This window comes from Antedon mediterranea, chromosome 1 (assembly GCF_964355755.1).
Source record: "Antedon mediterranea chromosome 1, ecAntMedi1.1, whole genome shotgun sequence".
NCBI classification, from domain to species: Eukaryota; Metazoa; Echinodermata; class Crinoidea; order Comatulida; family Antedonidae; genus Antedon; species Antedon mediterranea.
Window position 1 is genome coordinate 9,974,699 of NC_092670.1, and position 21,258 is coordinate 9,995,956.

General features: G+C 32.3%; 2 protein-coding genes and 1 long non-coding RNA gene across 5 annotated transcripts in view; 1 reads left to right on the forward strand and 2 right to left on the reverse strand.

The window, feature by feature from the left end:
• LOC140056083 (tRNA-queuosine alpha-mannosyltransferase-like) overlaps positions 1 to 20,707 on the forward strand; it is a 30,360-nt gene extending 9,653 nt beyond the window's left edge. The window contains exons 7-9 of one of the 3 annotated variants that reach the window (XM_072101336.1): positions 15,484 to 15,554; positions 16,863 to 17,079; positions 19,811 to 20,707. In XM_072101336.1, the coding sequence (XP_071957437.1) occupies positions 15,484 to 15,554; positions 16,863 to 17,038 (247 nt within the window). In that variant the 3' untranslated portion in view covers positions 17,039 to 17,079; positions 19,811 to 20,707. Of the gene's footprint in view, positions 1 to 15,483; positions 15,555 to 15,712; positions 15,963 to 16,862; positions 17,472 to 19,810 lie in introns of those variants that run through there. The other 2 variants (XM_072101327.1, XM_072101345.1) reach the window with 2 other exon arrangements.
• On the reverse strand, positions 5,946 to 9,459 carry LOC140050402 (angiopoietin-related protein 2-like). The gene is made up of 4 exons (XM_072095577.1): positions 9,436 to 9,459; positions 9,178 to 9,305; positions 8,130 to 8,431; positions 5,946 to 6,419 (listed from the first exon to the last, which is right to left on the reverse strand). The coding sequence occupies exons 1-4, from the start codon at positions 9,457 to 9,459 to the stop codon at positions 6,163 to 6,165; spliced, it is 711 nt and encodes a 236-aa protein (XP_071951678.1). The 3' UTR covers positions 5,946 to 6,162.
• LOC140056101 (uncharacterized) lies at positions 9,486 to 13,511 on the reverse strand. Its single transcript, XR_011846721.1, has 3 exons — positions 13,400 to 13,511; positions 9,831 to 9,855; positions 9,486 to 9,572 (listed from the first exon to the last, which is right to left on the reverse strand). It is a non-coding gene; the product is annotated as an uncharacterized lncRNA (long non-coding RNA).
• Positions 20,708 to 21,258: the final 551 nt, after the last annotated feature.

The window sequence follows — 21,258 nt, forward strand, 5'->3', positions numbered from 1 at the left end:
CATAATCTCTTTGCTTTCTCATGTCCATTCTACAGTTATCACAGATTGATTAGTTTAGTCATACCCAGTATTGTTTTGGTTTTACAATTAATTGAGAATATACCTCATGCAAGTATTTAATTAGGCCCTGTTTCTGCTGCCAACTAAATACCGTAAATTATACGGTATTTTTTGAATACCGTACAGGGCTGCAAATTAAGGGGTATTTGGTCGCATTTGCGACCTAATTTTTCTGTTTGCGACTAAAGAAACAGAATAAGTCGCGCATAGCGCGACAAGATCGTCTGCTTGTGCAAGTTGTTTCAAATTGAAGTCGGGTGTGTTTTCCCTATTTCAAACACTGTGTAATTTAATCTCTCTACTACGGAAGGCTCAGGAGTTTCCACTAGTCACCGCCGCCGCCGCAAAGGAGTCGGGTTCATTCAAGCGTACAAAGCCCTTAAACATTTTACACTCGTTGTGATTGGAAGTTCGTCCATTTAATGCATGCTGCCTTACTCAATCACACAAAAGGACACCAAACACACAGCACAGTGTGACGCGCGGACGACACAAACCTCGTGGAAAAATCACCTCCGTTTTAAGAAGGAATATAAAAACAATTGTACCTAGCCAGGGCGGGCGCAGTAGATACAAAGGATTGTCGCCGCGCAGTCATCAGCATTTTTTAGGCAGTATAAATGGTTATATCATGATTAATAAATAATGTAATTAATGATATATATAATAATATCTATTCATTATATAGATTAAACAGCAGTATTGTTTATCAGTAGATTTAAATACTCTATTCCAGATTCTGATTATCGAAAATTATATATCAGAGAAAATACCGCAACTTTTCCTACGAAGCAGCTTCGTAGATAAAACAGGCTACGTTGTTGGCTTTGTAGGTTACATTGTTTGGCTTCGTTAGTAACCTCAATAAACAACCTCACGATGTTCTTAGTAAGTAACAAGGTGTGAAAATTATTATTTAATGTGTTTTTTTTTACTGGCGGAGGAGGACCAATTTGTAAATTACTAAGAAATATATAATATAATATTTTTTATTCGTAAATGTTTCATTCGTGTGTGTTTTTTTACTCTCAACGGCGAATATAAATTTCCCACAATGTAAACGTAGAGACACGATCCAACACAATGAACTATGCCAACTAATAAAAATAATATAGCGAACGTCCAGTCGATCCAGAAACAAGCAAACAAAAAGATCGTAAACAATTCATTCTAAATATAGTATCAGAACGTTCAATCGGTCGCTCAAAAAGACTGCCAACAGAAGACCGTAATTAATACACACCTAGTTTTTTGGTCACCTGTAATGAAACGCGATACTCTGTTTTACCACCGCAAACCTCTCGCACGAGGGGGATGGCTACAAAACAGTGTACCTGAATTTTGCGTCACATGAAACGTAATACATCTCTAAACTGTTCCCACGGTTCGCACATTTTTCTCCTCCAAATTCTGGTCGGGTCTTTTGTCGTAATAATAATTTACAAAGGCCTATGTTAAATCTTAACATGGAATATATATTTATTTTGCATATATTTTGTTGGTGTCCTAGCCAAGGTGTTGTTTTTATAATTCGCTAAACCAAGGTAGGATTGAATCATGTAGGCCGCCGAAACTCTCTCTGCGTGAGCTGAGGGCCTCGGGCCCGATTTCGTCTCGTCGGTGGATGTCCTGCCAAATTAAGACAACCGATGTGTAGGGCGGCTATAAAAATTAACGTCTAGGAGTTTAATTAGCCAACAATACATGTTTGTTTCCATTGTTTATGCTCCTAACTAAAGGCGATGCCATTGGTGTTTACAAATTACTAACCCTACAAACCACCCTACGATCGACGCGTAGATATTATCATAAAATCGTAGGCATGCCAACGAACAATACTTTGGAAATTACAGGATATGTTTAGCGAACAATGACCTACGATCTATTTACGCGTAGGCTACGAAAGGTTACGCGTATATACAAAGCAGTAATTTCTTTCTGTACCGTAAAAATAATAGATCTTGCGTGAATATAACTGGCGCATCAGGACCAGTGCCTAAATGTGCATAACCCAAATTAATTGAATTCTTCAGTGCTGAATTTTTATGTGCTCAGAAATCGATTGAAACAACCTATAATTACTCAAAAATCCCCCCCCCCCTAAAGCGGGCCATTGGCAGCCCCCTGACCCCCAGCCTAAGGTTGTACTGTATTTCATTTTTATACACCCCCCCCCCCCACTAAACTAAAAACGGATCTGCGCGGATGGGGTTTGAGGGAAGGGGGTTAGTTGTCGATGAAAAGGTGCTACTAAAAAAATTGGTGGTGCTACCAAAAATTATTATGAGCCATCATACAAATTTGATAGTGCTACCAAGTAAAAAAGTTAATTTGCAGCCCTGCCGTATATATACGGTATATTTTTGGCAGCAGAAACTGCGCTCATAAAAAATATACCGTATTTTGTATACCGTATTTTCCCCACAAAATTTGTGGATAAAATATGGTATTTACAAATTTATACCGTATTTTTTGTACCCGTTTCTGCTGCCAATAAAAAATACCGTATTTTTTTTTTACATGACAAAAGGTCAACATTCGTATTTTTATTTTCTGTCGCTGTCAGCTGTTTTACACACGTGTATATATATATTCGGCGAAAATGTGGAGCGAAGACGTCACAGTTTTACTAAATAAATTTGTGTGGGGAAGCTAAAATGTCTGGCCAACTAAAAGGTAATAAAAGGGACAACCACATTTATAAAGACATTTCTAAAAAAATAAAGCAGGAGTATGGAATAGACTTGTCTCCAAAGCAAGTAAACTCAAAGCTGAAGAGCCTGCGAAAGCAGTACAACATTGCAAAATACAATAACTCGGGGAGGGAACGAATTAATTGTCCCCATTACGATGTTTTCTGTGCTCTCACAACATCTCTTTCACTAGGGCTAGGCTGTTGAAAGTGAGACGTAAAACTTCCTTTATTGCAACTTTTAATTATCGATCAAATAAATGAATGGCAATTTGGGTAAAAAAGATGAAATTTAACACGACCACCCAAGAAGTATTGTTAGCAGAAACGGGGTACTAAAAAATACGGTATAAAAAATACCGTATTTTATACCGTATTTTTATACCGTATTTTGAGCAGTTGCAGCAGAAACAGGCCCTTAGAATTATTTCAGTTTGTTTTATTTTTGCTCAGTTACTTTTGTCATTGGGCCCGTTTCTGCTGCCAACCCAAAATATACCGTATAAATATACCGTATAAATATACCGTATAAATATACCGTATATATACCGTATATGAAATTCGTGCACCGTTTCCGCTGCACATACTTCGTGGGTGGGTTGTAAAAAAGTTGGCTTTCATTACCCAAAATGCATTTCGTGAGACGGAAGTATGGATTGACCTCGTGTAGTGAGGTTTTTAACTACCGGTACATGCTGACAAAAACAAAACAATGATGGTTTCTCAAAACGTCGTAGCATTGCTTTCTATTTTAAATCTAATGAGCAGAAGTAGCAACGAATTTACACCGCACATACAAGCACAATCTAGAAATGTCACTATAAATAAACTCTGTTATTCAAATTGAGTTTATATTATGCTATATTATCCTATATTGCCCTTTTAATTTCCATTTTCTATTATACAGTATTTTACCATGATTTTACATCACGTTGTGTAAAAACATTCGATTTATTGTAATTAAAATCTTGGTATCGCTTCTGTTGCCATGCAGTCTCCCCCCAACCTTCGCTTCCCCCCACAATTGAATTGGAAAAATAGTGATTTGTTCGGTCCACAGTGACATTTTGATCTGTTGCTTGCTTTTACACGTGTGTTTCAACTTTCAATGCAGCAGAAAAACCAAAACAAACGCGTCGCGCTCTGTTAGTTTTTGACCTCGTGTCATGAGTCGGGTCACATTTACGGTATATTTTGGGTGCAGCAGAAACGGGGAACGAAATATACGGTATATTTTGGAATATACCGTATAATATCCACAAACGATGGGGATATTTATGCAGTATATATACCGCAAATATATACGGTATATTTTTTATGAGACCCATTTCTGCTGCCAAAAAATATACCGTATATAAAATATACCGTATATATACGGTATATTTTTGGCAGCAGAAACGGGGCCATTGAAACGTAGTAACATTCAATAAATATACAACATGGCATATGTTGATATTTAAGGTGCTGCAAGGTCCTAAGTATGAACTCCTAAAGATTGGTGTTCTCTTTATTACTGCCCTCTTGTAACCGTACTTTCTTTTGTTGCTATAGCAACTGATGCTTTTATTAGAACATTTAGGGGTTAAAGATGTATTGTCCCCCTGAAAAAATAATTCTTAACAACATTTTTATTGAATATGCCATTTTAATGTAACATAATAGTTATCGACTTTGACCAAAAATTGGATTGAAAAAAAATGTATTTATCTGAAAAAAACTGTAATTTAAAGCAAAGAATGGCCAAATTGACCAGCCAGTGGGTTTTTGGTTGAATTTAACCATTTATTTAATCAATTTGTAGGTGAAAACATTTTTTTTTCTATATGGAACTGATTAACTTTTTTAAAACCACAAAATAACATATTCAAAGTCTGATTTAATTAACCTTTTTTTTTCATGTTTTTGGGGGACAATACATCTTTAATAGGTCAAACCCCTTTATTATTTTTTTTTTTTTAGCTGAAAGTGATTTTTTACACTAATACATTCAAAGCTTTAGATTTAGATCTTAAATTTTGTTTGATACTTTCACTTTACCTTGGAAAATACATCAACATTCATCTTGTGTTTGCTTATGTCACTAATTTCTTAGATCAAAACCAATATAATAAGATATATGTAGCTACATGTACATTTTTATTTCATTTTTAATCAATTCAAAACAAGATTCAATTTAAAAACTTCAGCAAACATCATTACAAATACTCCTAAAACTACTAGAATATATTTAATTAGAATATCATTAATTAAAATATAGGAAATACTGATTTATGATTAGATATCAATTTGATTTTATTAATTAAAAAGCAATAATAATAATTCAATTCAAATTCAATTACTTTCACTTTACCTTGGAAAATAGATAAACATTCATCTTGTGTTGCTTATGTCACTAATTTCTATAAAAACCAATATAATAAGATATATAATATGTAGGCCTACATTCATTGTAAGTTTTTATTTCATTTTTAATCATTTCAAAACGAGATTCAATTTAAGAACTTCAGCAAATATTAGATTAAAACACTACTAATTATTAATGAAAATATAGGAAATACTGATTTATGATTAGATATCAATTTGTTATTATTATATTAAAACAATAATAATGTTACTATTATGTATGTATTAGCATAGTTTTAAATAATAAAATAAGATTTTTTTACAGAATGAATTGATTAAATTATTTGGTATTACTATAATATTTAAAAATGATTAATAATAAAACATCCATTGTTACTAACTAATAAAAAATTCCCAAAAAAATAAATTACAGTTGATATGACAATATATTTTATTATTGATGTTATAAAATGTGGATTATTATAATAAATAATCATTTAATGATAAGGCAAAATTTTACTTAATAATTAGTAGTTTATTTTTTAATTAATTTATATCCAATATTACTTTGCAAAATTCCAAAATAAAAGATTGAATGAATGAATTATAAAGAATATAACCAATTAACACCAGATAACCTTTTAATTAAATTAGTAAAACTAAAATAAATACCAATATTATGATTTACTAAACATTATAACACATCCAAGTACAGTAGTATCTTTTAATAATAATGAAATTTGATATTAATATGTAGTATTATATAGTGGCATATATTTTTAACAATTCTGACAATACTATAATTATTATTTAATAAATTATCGTAATCATAAACTTATGTACTGTATGTGATTAAATTAAGACACTGTATATTCAAATAAATTTTATTTCGTCATTATGTTATTAAACCAAGGTTTTATTATTCATTTAAAATAATTAATATAACACAAAAAGTATGATAACCAAACATGATTTTGATCTCACTGCAACTTTAATAAAATCAATATTTGCCATTTTTTATTATGAGCCAAATTAAAGTCAAATTACTAAAGTTATAATTAATTTTCTTATGGTGCTCTTTTAACCATCATAACTATCTTCTTGAGACTCTCCCACTTGTTCTTGAAATGATACCAGTTGATGCCTCTGTAATCATATGTATCATATGTATCATATGTAAGGTAAAGGCCATTCAGGTTTGAAGCACCACAGTCAGTGTACCACCAAGCACCTTTGTATATCACAGCACAGTTACCACTGTTCTTATCATTGTTTCTGTCTTTGGTTGAAAATTGTTCACCATTGTGCCATGTCAAAGAATCACCTAAACAAACAAAACATATCATCTTTAGTTTACTGCATACATGCAGTTTTTTTAATACAATTGTTTTATTTAAACATGTAAAAAATTAATATATGCTATGTAAAATGATGCATACCTAATGAGTGTTTTGATTAATTTATGTTTTTTTGAGATTCACATCCTGTTTTAGGGGATTTTTTATTTGTTTAAAATCAAAAAACTTTTTTTTTTTTTCAAAAATAGTGTTCTTGTCTTTTCTTATTCTATAAATTATACAATATGGTTGATTTATTTTACTATATTATAATTATAATTTGTTGCTCATTCAATGTTTGCTTATTATTTTACTTGTTTTCCTTTTAATGTATATGAACCATATTAATTCATATAATAATATTTATTCGATCATCAATGTAAAAATAACCAGGAATGAGAATAGGCTAAAGCCCAAACAGATTCTGCACTCACTCCATACAACATAAACAGTTAAGATAAAACCATATACAAGAAAAATACAAATAAACTATACTATATTACATACAACATGAAATTATGAAAATATGATAAAATTGACATTAATAAAACATTAATATAATTTTTATATTTTAACTGAAATATACTTTCAATACAAATGTACTGATTTAAAAAAAACAATGGAAGCGAAAACTAATTTCCAAAGTGTTTAGTAACTACAACATTTAAAATAATAACATTTTTAAATGTTAAATTGAAATGTTGTTGTTAAATGTTGGAGCTAATCCATTGAACATTTTGATATCATTTTTAGAATTGTTAGTTTGATTAATTAATTTTAGTTGGTTGTGTATATACCTGTAGTAGCTTTTCTTTAATATTGGTCCAATTTCTTTCAGATCTGATATCATGTTGCCTTTTTATCTTTGGGTAGCATATTGTTAAGTTTAACCTAAATCAATTTCAAATTTCTGTTTTTCTTTTTCTATATTTTTCACATAATACATGATTTGTAAATAAAACAAGGCCATACATGGCTGCGGTCACGTGCTCAAATTTGAGTTAGTGTTTACCGACCAACCGAGTGAGCTGTAGAGTTGCGTTTGCACATGACTAAAAATTAATTAATTATTAAACACAACTGTTTTTATAGCTTATATTATACAGTACCAAAGGAAAACTTCATTATACCTGACCTACCGTAGTCAGTGCAGTGATGATGAGCTAGCGTTTTCAGTCGCTGTATTTTATGTACAAATCTTTATTTTTGCAGGTAAACCACCCACATCATCACCCTTTCCTCACTGGCATGAGCGTCGTAAAGCCAGTAGAGGATAGGCCTACGGGGCATCACATGCCCTAAATGCAGAACAAGTTTGGTGGGTAGGGTAGGAACCGACTTAAAGTATGAATTTGGCTCTAAGAAACAATTGAAAACCATTAGGCCTACTAATTAAGTTGAGTTAGATAATTTACTATTTATTGACGATTAAATCAAATTTATGATTTGCCCCGAATAGAGGTGGTTTTCGAACGAGCGTACCATCTAGTTTAAACTCAATTATAGGTAGTCATAATTGGTTTGAAAATTCAGTTTTTAATACTCTTAAAGTGATAAATGCAACAACAACAAAAGTGCACAGTGTGTATTTTTAATGCAAGGTACAAAGGTGAGGCCTATAAAGAAAAATAATACTTTTAATTCTTTGTTTACTTGAAATGTGTTTTTTAGTGTAAAAATTGATTGAATGTACTAACCTGCCGTTCCTGTGTATCCACTGATGTTCAAAGCATAGTTAGAGTCCTCAGTATCAATACGAAAGTGAGAATATCTTGCAAACTTCATGTCATCCAAGTGGTCAGTCATGTCTATTAGAAGCTCAAAACTGCCATCAGCTGTTAAACGGTTGATTTGTTCATTACCAAGCCAGAACTCTGTGTTCACATTTCCAAAACCCTCTTTGTATTCTGCCCAATTACGGTAGAAATCAACTGATCCATCTTGTCTTCTCTGTATCACCTGATAATGAAAGGATAGTAATCTATACTCTACAGTCTTACTAAAACAGTGATGTCAAGCCCATCAACTTGAGTAAATAGAAGTAAATGAATTAAGAATCTGACCAGTAATATTACGATTAAGGTACGTCAATATTTTACAATTTAATTTTGATGTTCCTCATTTTCTACAATTTGATTACACTCATTTTACAATAATTATGCAAGTTTTTGAACATTTAGTGTGATTGTTCTTGCATTATGTTTAGAACATAGTTTTGTTGTGACCTCCAGACAACACTTCAACAAATCGCTCTGCGTGTGCGCAGGTATAGTTATGTGTGGGTCGAGAACCCTATTTCTGAAAAGTAACGTTAGTAAAAAATGTGGAAGAATCATTAATTTCTGTTGAACAAAATGATAAATCTAAACTTATGTTTTTAATAAAGCCAAATACTGTATTATTAGGAATTGTTCATTGCAATAAGCTATTTATCCATATGCAAGTTTTAAACATTCCTAAACAACTGTTCGCTTAACTATGTTGTGTAAATGAGTAGAATGTTGATGTCATTCGTTAAAGTCTACATGCTCGTGCGAAAGCTCCTTATTTCATTCATGCCATCATCTGTAAGTCAACATCGCCCTCTATCTATTTTCAAGATGTAAGGAGTGCAGAGTGCGACGTCATATGTGAATGGAATCCCCTTTCCGTTTATTAATTATGAGAGATGCTTGTACAATGGCTTGAATATCGTAAATTTGAAAGTCCTTGTACTTCTGGAACGGATTCTATCTGAAATCATACCATTGTTCTCTATTAATTGTTTTGCTGGTGTCTCTATGGCTGGCAGTTCTTACAGTAACGTATTGTGATGTGTGTTTTAGTAATGAATTAGTAAGCTGTGGCAATGATGTTAGATTTACCTCTGATATCTTTAAATAAATTGTAAGTGTCTTTCAAGGATACAAGCAAAATTCAATTTTTTCAAGTAATAAGCTAGTGTGTTATAATGTTAGATTTGCTCCTTCTGATATCTTTACATAAATTGTTGCCTATACTTACTGTCCATCCTGCATCATGCCTCATGTCACAGTACACAGTAATTTGTGGTCCTCCATCAAATAGCTGTATCACATATTGACCACTCACAGCAGAAGGATTATTTTGTAAAATCGTACTACACTCCCTCATAAAACACTCTAAAATTACAAAGTTTGAAGATCACATATTAGATATAACATTGAAATAAGCCTATACATTGAGTGAAACGTCCATTTGGTTATAAGATTAATTTTATAGTAGGTAAATACAAGTGAAAATACTTTAAGAATATTAAAGAGAACATTTCCTATAGGCAAATTCAACAGCAACAGTCACGACCAGCAGCCAATCACTAATAATAAATGTGAACCTCCATATAAGAAATAAATTTATTTAATAATAAATTGTATACTTACTCATTTTGGAATCAGTGGCCAGGACCTGAAGAAAAAGGAAATATAAAATAATTAACATAATGACAGTATATAGATATAGAATGCCGCTATTACTGTAATTTAATCATTACAAACTAGTTTTCTTGGTGAGAGAGAGAGAGAGAGAGAGAGAGAGAGAGAGAGAGAGAGAGAGAGAGAGAGAGAGAGAGAGGAACAGCATTTTACAGTAGTTGAAATAGTGAACTTCCCATGGAGAGTGACCACATGATAATGTAGGTGCGTCACATTGGCCAATTAGTGTAGATATGCTAGTTTGAAGTCACAACCAAAAACATTATTTTTGATCATACGTCCACTACACAGTCACGCATCATGCATGCGTAGAAATGTATTCTGATCGAGAATTGTTGGTTGGTTGGGTTTGGAAATAAAATAAAAAAAATATAAAAAAAATAAAAAGATATTAAACATCTCACCATGACAGTAAATCAAGAACTAAATAAAGTTTCTTCTTTCAAATAATTTTTTCTTTTGGATGATCCAAAAGAATAAAATATTTGAATACTACAGTATCCAGAGATCCAGATGAACCTTTTTACTAAAGTTTCTTCTTTGCTCAAATCTAATATTACTTATCACTCAATATACTTATACCATGTGTAGTAGACAACACATAATATTCAAATTATGATTGACAATATTGCTTTTTCACAGGTTTCCCATTCAAAATTATTTGGGCGTAATTATAGATGAAACACTAACATGGGGGCATTCCAAAGTATTTTTGTAAAATGGACGTGACATTTTTGAGAATATAACTAGCCATATTTTAGAAATAAAAAAGAATACATAACATATATGGCCATGAATGTTAATTAATAATAATAATCAACGAAAACTTATATAGCGCCGGTATCCTCCACCCATGTGGCGCTCATGGCGCTTTGTGCATTAACAACGTGCGAGAACATCAGCGAATAGCGACGTCTTTAGGTTGGTCTTGAAACTGTTTAGACTATAAGTTGAGCATTTAACTGTTGCTGGTAAGCTGTTCCATACACTTGCGGCCGCAACGTTAAAAGATCTCTGACCCCACTGATTTTTCGCTCTACGCTCTTGAAGAAGGTTTTGTGACAATGATCGTAGGCCTCTGCGGGATGATTCGTAACGATCCACAAGGTCAGATAAATAAGCAGGAGCACTGTCATTTAGGATCTTGAATACAAACAACGCAAGTTTGTACTTAATACGTTGTTGAACAGGCAACCAATGCAAATCCATCAGGACAGGAGTTATGTGAGCGTTTGATTTTGTATAAGTTACAATTCTAGCTGCCATATTTTGCAAGCGCTGCAAACGTTGTATTTGAGATTTTGGTATGCCAAACAACAAGGCATTACCAATGTCAATTTTAGAAGTGACAAATGAGTTTACAATCAATTCAGCTGTTTTCTTGTTAAGATTACCGCGAATACGACCAAGGTTCCTAATCGATATGCATGCTGCTTTGGATACAGTGGTTATTTGTGCTTCCATAGTGAGATTACTATCCAGCATGATTCCCAGATTCCGGACCACCGATGAGGGAGCGATGTTAGAGTTTCCGATTCTGATATGTGTGATGTTGATTTTGGAGATGTTACATTTAGACCCGACGATAATAAACTCTGTCAGGAAATTTAATTATGAAAGTCAAACAAATTTATAAGACTGTACAAAAAAATTATTAAAATTGTATGTGTCACAGACAGGCAATGTACATGACTTTTAAGAAGGTTTAGGTATTGTAATATTTCTCCTCATTTAAAAGAAATCTTAAAATTTGTTTTGTATTATGATGTTGCCAGATAGTTGTTTTAGATAACTGAATGTTAATCAACTCCAAATTTATTAATAAATATGATTTATATGTTGTTACAGACGGGATTTTTCCAACGTCGTGGACAGAACACTTTTGTCCAGGTTAAAAAAATTGTATAATTTTGATATTAACAAAAATAAAATTACATCAGTTTATTCTTTTATTACAAATCAAAATATTATTCAACCTTTGAAACACTGTTGAAAGTTTAGGTCAAGTGAAAATATTAAAATTCATAAAATAATATAAAATATTATTTATAAAATTAATTATTCAAAGAGTTATAAAGAGAAGCAATAATTGTTAAATTCATTTGTTTAATTCATTTATTTTAAAAAACATCATTAATTTAAAAGTTAGGTTTCGTATAAACAAATCTTCAAGCTATTAACACATTTAAGGCGATTCTTTAAAAATTGACGTTGGCATTTGACGTCTGAATTTCTTAGTGGATCCAAGTTGCACCTGAAATTTTCTTCTATCCTTGCTTGAATTTAATATTATTTCTATTTAGTATCTGATTTATAAAGGTTTATGGTTGCAAATTCACAAAGAATGAAATCTACAAAGTGAAAAAAAATACAAGTTTAAATCTATTGCAATTTAATATCCTTAAGAACAGTTGAAAATTATGTTTTGAAAATACAGATTTTGCAATCATTACTTCGATAAACACTAAATGAGGAAAAAACCCAACCAAAATTTCTCAGAAGTGACAATTATAATTTTTTAAATGAAAATTATGTATGAATATGAAATTAATAAACAAACAATTGTAATAAAATATTTGATTATGAACAAACCCCCCTTTTCTTGAAGTGCCCTTTCAAACTAGACTAGGCATAGCCGATATGACAATTTCTTGGCTATTCTGTATAGCCAGCAGGCAAATTGTACTTTTCTTACTACAAAGTCCTAGGAAAATTTGTCTAGTTTATAAATATTAGTATGTTAAAATATTAAAAATAGAAATATATTAATAACATTTAAATTTTGTCTTAACTAAAAGAAGACACATAGATTGTATTTACTATGTATACAGTACCAGTAATAAATGTAATCTTTATGTTAAATTTACTTCAAATGATTTATATACAATTAAAAAGAAATATCATATCTATACACGTAACCATACATATGAGGTATCAAAGTGACTGCAATTGAACCTTTTTTTAAACTATAACATTTAAAAAATCCCCACCTGCACCTTTTTCCTGTCCTTGTTGTTTTTAATGAACTACAATATGGGTTACAGGTAAACAAGCTTTGCTCTTATGGTCATCCATACTAGCATTTGTTTTTTATCCCTCATGATATTTAAATGGTAAAATAAATTTATACTTGACTCTCTTTTTTATATTGATAGAGATATTTTTTTATTTTATATATGGATTTAATTTATATTTGGATTTAAGTGATTCTTCATAATATTTTTGTTTATTACTTTTATATACTAAATAAATTTTGGGGAGGTCCAACCATGTTTACATTACTTCACTCTGTAAATTTAATTGCTATGGCGTTGCTTAATCTGTATACAATTTGTTTTAAATTCTAGCTATCAATTTAAAACAGAATCCGAGATACAATAGATCACCAAAGTAAGAAAACACCTTCAGGAGCCAAAACAATTCCTACTAATAGGCGTTTCCCCGAAACCAAGTTTTGTTGAATACACTACATAAGTTGTTCATTCCATCAGTACACTAAATCAGAAAATTTAACTCACCCTTTCGATGTAACAAAACTCTGGCTTTTGAATTACGTTGTTTTCAACTGATGCTTCTTCCAGTATTTGCTTACTGATTTGACAAACACGATCTTTCTGGTTATAGTTGACCGACAAGCAATCGGATTTGTGGGAACATTCCAGCAAACAATTTACACGGCTTATATTCTTCAACTCGTAACTCCAACCCTCAAGAGCCTGTCCCTGGATAACTGTATAGAATGAATTGGTCGAAAGAACGACAATAGGCAGAAGATTAAGAACGACAACCAAAGTTGCAAACGTATGCATTGCGACGTTTTGGAAATACGTATTGACAAAATAAACTGTATGATGTGCCTTCAAATGCAACTTGTCGTACACCTTATTTGTGGTAACAAGGAACTACTGTACGTTTTCATCTTCTGATGTGCGTATTATAGATGTTCCATCCAAGTATAATACAATAGAACTTTGTCTGCACCAATCAAAAACGTGTTAGTAATAATACTGTAACTATGTATGAACAAATTTCTAATAGCCTATAAAATCGAACCATCAAATTCATGGAGTTTTTTAATTATATATTAATATAAATTGAAATTACTATGTAGCTGGATTATAACAGTCTATGATCAATGTTCTGTTGTTTTTTTTACCAAATTCAGTGTTTTGGTTCAAGTATCTCTATTTTTAAATCTTATTATGCCTCGAAGTCTAATTGAATTTATTTTCATTATTTAAAACACCTTCTCTAAAACACCTTCTCTACATGTAGAATAATAGAAGCTGCATTATCGTAAATTTAGTATCGTGTTTGTTGACAGTTGACATAAATTAATTTTTACATTGCTACTAGGACATTACTTTTTAGTAATTGTTGTTGATGCAACGATGTATAAACAACTACTAATATAATGTAAAATAGCTGTATAATTTATTTCCAAGTGAATAATATATTAAGATTCAAATCGATGAACAATAGATAAGATTGCAACAAGCTAGTAATGATGCGTAGCAGATATTAGGATGAATGTGTTTAAGATTTAGAAGCATGTGATATAATAGTTTCACTAGTCACATTCTATTATGACCAATAAGAATTAAGAATGTCATTGGTGTGCTTGCCTTATGCATAAGGAGTGACCACATTCTTTCATGTAGACTAGTGGACTGTGGTTAATTAATATTTATTGCTTTACTAAGAAAAGTTGGTAACTATCTAATGAAAAAAAACAACAAATTAAGTTAAGGAACAAACTGTACATATCTCTTAGGGAGATGAATCTGTCTGCCAGACTTAGTAATTCTGACAGGGTCAGTAGCAATGCTCTTAATGTTATATGCTTATTTTGAATCGGCATTTATATATTATATATGCCATCTAGAACACTAGTTACAGATTAAATTTTTATATTATATAAGCTTATGTTTTGAGGCGTGCATGAGGTAGAAACATGAGCAAGAATACTTGCCACCCGTTTGATAATCATTTTTGAAATGGTGCATGTGAGTGCACATGCTGCTGACCACTTACTGTCTTCACATCTAAATGACCTGATTGTGACGTAGTAAAGTGGTTCGTGAATTACTAAACGCAGCATTCAGTATTTGCAAAGAAATTGGTTTAAACACAAATTTTTCATAAAAATGTGCCATTCTAACATGGCTTAAATGAATAAAGGAGAAAGAAAAGGTGCCCAAGCTCAAACAGATTATCAGACTTGCAGTTTAGGAGGAGATACAGGAACAAACTTTGGCTTAGTGCTATTATAATATGATGATCAATGAACAAAACATCTTAAATAGCCCCTTTGCTCAAGATTACATATCCAACCTTTCCAGAACTTGGAACCATCCCTTACCTTCATATCACTTTCAACACCCACCAAAAATCATTTCCGTACCCCTGTGTTGAACTATAGTATATATTTGAATAGCTTTAAAAAAAAAGTGACCAATAAAGAAATCTGATGTAATAATAAAACTAGCGTTAAATTTGTCTATTATAAGACAACATTTAATGTACCCTATCTAGTGAGTTTACTGGTGCAATTATTAAATAAAGAAATTAAATTTAATTTTGTTCTTTATTGTTCTTTTAGGCTTGAAGCTGTTCATTGTGGGTGTCTTCCTTTGTGTCCTAACCAGCTGGTTTATCCTGAAATATTTCCTAGTAAGTTTAGAGTTCTCAACTTGCTATAATTGATTTCAGTAGTTTGGATAAAAAAATTCTGTAGTAATTACAAAATAGTTGTCATGTTTGTGTAGAGTTGTGTGGTCTAAAGCATCCTTCTTTAAACACAGAGAATCACAACATCAATAATATGACAGTTTGTTTCAGAGCATGTACAGAATGATATTCAGAATGACCATCACACTGTGATTGTGTTTTGACAAATTGTAATCAAGAAATAAAATGGAAATCCAGAACAAGGGCTTTTCGTGGATTGTGGGTCGATGATTAGTCCATCATAATTTTGTGTTTTATTTTGGGTTTCTCATAATTTTAAGCCAAATCATAATTTTGGCTAGTACCGTATGTATTGCCATAGTATTTATCTACATTTTCATACAAAAATTACATGGCAGCACTGAAATAAGTAATTAAATATTCCAATATTGAATTACCTTGACTCTTGGAATCTATTTTATTATATTTTATGGTGATGCTATTATATGACATCAAATGTAAACATTAAAGGAGTATTGTTCTTTATCGAATTACCTCTTTCAATCTTTATTACATTATATAGTATTATATGGTGACGCTATTAAATAACATGAATTTAAACATATTGTAACGTTTTTCCTCCGCCTGTCTCTACTGTGTACTACGTACATTTCTCGGGTCCCTTTCTAGCCTGGTAGCAATCTCATTCGTTAGGCCTAGAGCCTGGCTAGCCTAGTTATTCATTATAGAATTAAAAGGTTATATACTCGGCTTATTGGAAGGCGTATGCTCCTTCTAATAAATGGACCACCGGAGGAGTCCCACACCCTAGTTTATTTTATGGACAGATAGGAAGTTTAATCTCGCTTGGCTAGCCTATCAGGTTCCCAGGTTCTCTCATTCCGTCTAGGTCTAACACTCACTAAGTAATTATTGCTAGATAAATAAGGACTATATGATTATGACAGGTAGCGTTAGGTTCGACGACAGTGATATTCCGTCGGCTTCACATACAATGTAAATAGATAGATAAATGAGGAAAGTTAGTAGATTATATTCTCATGAGCCTTTATGACTCTTTTATTTATAAACTTGCCAACTACAGTATTGATTAACAAAGATACAAGAACAACGGGATGGATGGTCTCGCTCACTCAAAATCAAAACGAAGAGTGGTAGAGGTTTCTGGCTTTATTTGGCTTGCTACATTATAAAAATAGGTAGAAAATAAATGATTTGGGCTGTACCAATTTCCGTTACATTATAAAGGAGTATTGTCCTATACCGAATTACTCTTACAATCTCTTCTAGAGGACTGTTTATACAATACAGAACAACAGTTATTTAAACATCTACGACGATTCTGCAGAACACCAAATATTGTACGTAACTATGACAGAAGTACACTGAATGAAATCACTACAAAATGTAGCTGGACATCTCTCAAGCAACAATATCTAACACTGCTTTCAAGTCAAGAATCATAATGGTGTATCACAATTTTCAAGATGCATAATTGCCGTGAATGGTAAATTATTAACTTATATACTACTTTTCAATTGGTATGCACTTTTATTATCCTAGCAATTATACCTGTCTCAGTACAATTCCAACTAATTTGATATGTCTCATAACCCGGAGGCCAGTATCTCCCTGTATTCACCAACCTCCAACCCTCTTCAATCACATCCCTCACTTAGGGTTAAAAAAAAAAATCCTTCCCAGTACAATTTTTAATTTGGGAAAAAAACAACTTAAGCTTCATAATGAGAGGGCAAGAGGATGATGCACAACTATGATAGGCCTATGGTTTAGATACTTTGCAAACTGTGTAAATGAATAGGTGTCGTATTGGCTAATGATTAAAATATCAATACAGCTACATATGATACAGCTGAAATACCTCTGCCCAAGCCTTCTTTCTCCTCTCCCTATCCCAGCCACAATCAACAAACCCTAACTCCTAGAACAGTTCAATTCCAATCATGTTGTCCTTCATTAGCCCCAAAACGCCAGTATCTCCGCCCCACTAGGTTTGAGACGTTTCTAGTATAAATTATATTGAGCCATACAGTATATCACTCCCAACCCATAACCCCTCAGTGGCAGTTTTTTAAAAATATAGTTTAAAACATTTCCAGTAGAGTTTCAGCCATGTTGATAGGCCTACGACCCACCCCAAACTCCCAACTCCTTTCCAGAAATACTTAAAATTCAATTCAAATTGATAGCCTACTACCCTTAGCCCAAGCAAAAATCCCCACCATTCCTTTTACCGCAACTCCCCCCTCCCCCTTCTGACTTTGGGAATTTTTTAAATGTAGTTTAAAACCTTCACAGTATAATTGCAGTCATTTTGATACCCATATGTATGGTTACGTGCAGAAACAGAAATTTGTATAAGGAACAGAAAAACACAAAAGGTGGAAAAAAGGTTGGGAATTTTGAACCATAACTTGTATTCAAGATGGCGGATGATGTTCAAATATAGTTTAGAACCTTTCCTGTACCATTATGGTCATTTTGATACCCCATATGTGTACAGTAACAAAACAAAGTACAAGCAGATTCATAAGTTAAATTCATACAAAAAGAATTGATCGCACATACAGAATCGTCAGCACAACCAAGGTACTGAATAGTTAAGGGAACTTTTAAGGGACTTCTGAGGTCCCTTAAAAGTTAAGGGGCCTCTGAGGTCCCTTAAAAGTTAAGGGAAAAATAGACCAAGTTAAGGGTTTCCCTTAACTTTAAACCCTTTGTGAATACCACTTAAGTGAAACCCTTAATATTTTCTTGATTTAAGGGAAATTCTTAGGATTTAAGGGAAATATCTCACTTAATGTGATTTTGGTGAATACGGCCACAGGCTCTGAACTTCCCAAATTTTCAACTCCAAATAAACCAAAGGAGGAAGTTAAAACACCACGCTTATAGACCTACGAAAAGCCTCCATCGCTTTTTCATACGTTTATTGGAGGACTTCATCAATCTACTTCGAATGCAGCGTTAAGAAAACATATACATGACATCGGTATCTGCAGCGTCACTGATATAATTTCGCTGAAAAATCGCAATCACCCTTGCCTCATTCTGTGTTGTGTTGGACAATGAATCTGATACTCTGATCATCTCATCACCTGAATCGTGGCCAGACAGAGTTCGCGTGAGGAACTTTACACCTAGAAAGCCGAGGAATAACTTACATTGCTTCAAACATCATCCTACCTGATGAGGTTGTGAAAAAGTTAAACACAATATTTAAAAAATTTATTTGGAATTAGATCGGAGCGAATATGAATTAGGTGGATTAAAAGTGTTCCACCTTGGCAACTATTTAGAATCTATTAGTTTATCGTGGATAATAAAATTGAGTTGTGTCTGTTGTGTCATCTGCAAAACAAGTAATTTTTAGCTCGTTCCTGTCGTGTAAATTTTGAGGTAGTTTAATACACTTAATTTAGTCAGACTGTCTAATTTTGCAAGCAAGTGGTTCTACACCTAGTACAAAAAGAAAGCAGAGATGGGACAGCCTTGTCTTACTCCTCTTTCGACATTAAAGAATTTAGACACATGTCCGTTATTGATTAAAATGAAGGATTTTTCCAAAGTTTAGTCTTTTGAGAACATCTATTAATATCGCCTATTAATCGAGTCAAATGCCTTTTTAAAATCAACGCATAGCATTCTCGAGTTTCTTGAGATATCTTCAATTAGTCTTATATTTTAGTGTATATTTCTTCCTTTAACAAAACCGCTTTGATCATAACTAATAATAGAATAACTTCTCGTTGCTAAGCATTTGGTTAGAATTTTATAGTCTATCTTTAAATGACTGCTAATAGGACGCCAATTATCTCGTGAGTGGCGGGGTAAATCTTTCCCTTTGTGTATAGCATTTAAGAGATTGAGATTTTGTTAATTCACCAAATTTTTATGATCATTAAATGCATTCACTACTTGTTATCCTACTTTAACCCAGAATCTTTTATAAATTCAGGTGAGAGCCCATCATACCCAGGGCTTTTATTATTTTCAATCATTTTTAGTGCATTTAAACATTCCTCATAGCTATACCTATATCTAGTTTCGGAAAAGTAATTCCATCTAGAAATGATTCTATATTTTCTGTAAGAGTGTCCTTTTCAGATCTATATAGTTCAGAAAAGAAACTGACCTGCATGTTTAAAATGTCAGAGTTGTTTGTGATTTCTCTGTTGAATTTGTTTGAGTTTTTTTATACCTTTTATTTTTTCTAGATTAAAAATATTTTGATGACCTTTCACCTTCTTCGCACCACTTTTCACGAGATCTTATTTGAATGCCTCTAACTACGTGCTCGTAAAGCGTTTCATATTCCAATTTTACCTTGTTATATTGACGTCAAAGGGACAATAAGTTTTGTATTTTTATTTTAACCGATTTTTGTTTGATTTACGCGAATCCGTGAATTTTTATACCAAATTCAATTTTAATTTCAATTTTTTTTAAGAGAGAGAAGAGAGAGAGTGAAAGTGATAAGGTTACACTTCAGAGTCAATGGTTTTGGCTAACTCAATTTTTGCTTATATGTATAATAATGTTTTTTTTCTTTTATATAACTTTAATTTTGCATGCCACTATTATAACCATTTTTATATTTTAAATAGATTTTTAAAAAAAAAGGGAAACAGAAGGATGTAATGTAATGATATACATTTATAATTGAGAAATCAACCTTTGTATCAGAATTCAAATAAGTTCACAAACTTGGTCCAGAAAGTCCAGAGGAGAGTTTGTCCAGATGTTTTAAAAGTCCATTTAGCTCATAATTAAATCCCAAAAGTAAACAGTTTATTTGACCTCTCTAACTGTTCCCATTGTAAAACAATTAGATATTGACAGTTTTAAGCAAAGATTCAACAGGGCCAATTCATCATTGTAACCCCCCAGATAAGATCAATCACTCCCACCTAAACACCCCTGGATCAACTTAGGACCAATCATTAGCTCCATAAATGATGTAATTGACATACTGTATGCAAATGAACCGAAGCCAATATACCCCCAAGAGCCCAGACACACCTTACAGCCACTTCACGGAGCACACACCTCACAGCTACTTCCTCAGAAGCAGACCTACACACCTCACATCTCACCAACAGCATCACCTAATCCTCTGTTCCTTATACTTATAGTTGTATATTATATTGTATCAAGTATTATTGAATAAACAATATATGTGTTACTGCAGTCAAGCGAGTAAGAGTCTTCATTACAAGTCAAAAACCTCATAACACTATATTACACTACGTGAACATTTTCATTAAACCAAAGTTTGTTGCACAACTACATATGTACATGCATCTGCTGTCCAAGTTACAACATTACTGCTATCGCCGTTTTTGAGATCTGTGACCAACAAAAAATGAGCAGAAAAAATGAAATTTTTGACAATAACAATAGGCTATCACTCTACAGAGAGCGATAGCGTAATAAATACAAATACTACTTACTAATGTCCACTTCCACAGGGACAGAAAAATAATTATTTTTGCTTTCAATTACAGTTTTTCATGTAAATTTATTTTTTTTTAAATACGGTAAACAAACATTCTACAAAAGTTTGTCCACTTATTTTTAAAAGGACATCCATGACTTAAATAGTCTTCTCGTGGAAGACAGCTAGCCAACACAAATGGAATCCATTGAAAGATACGATCTTGGT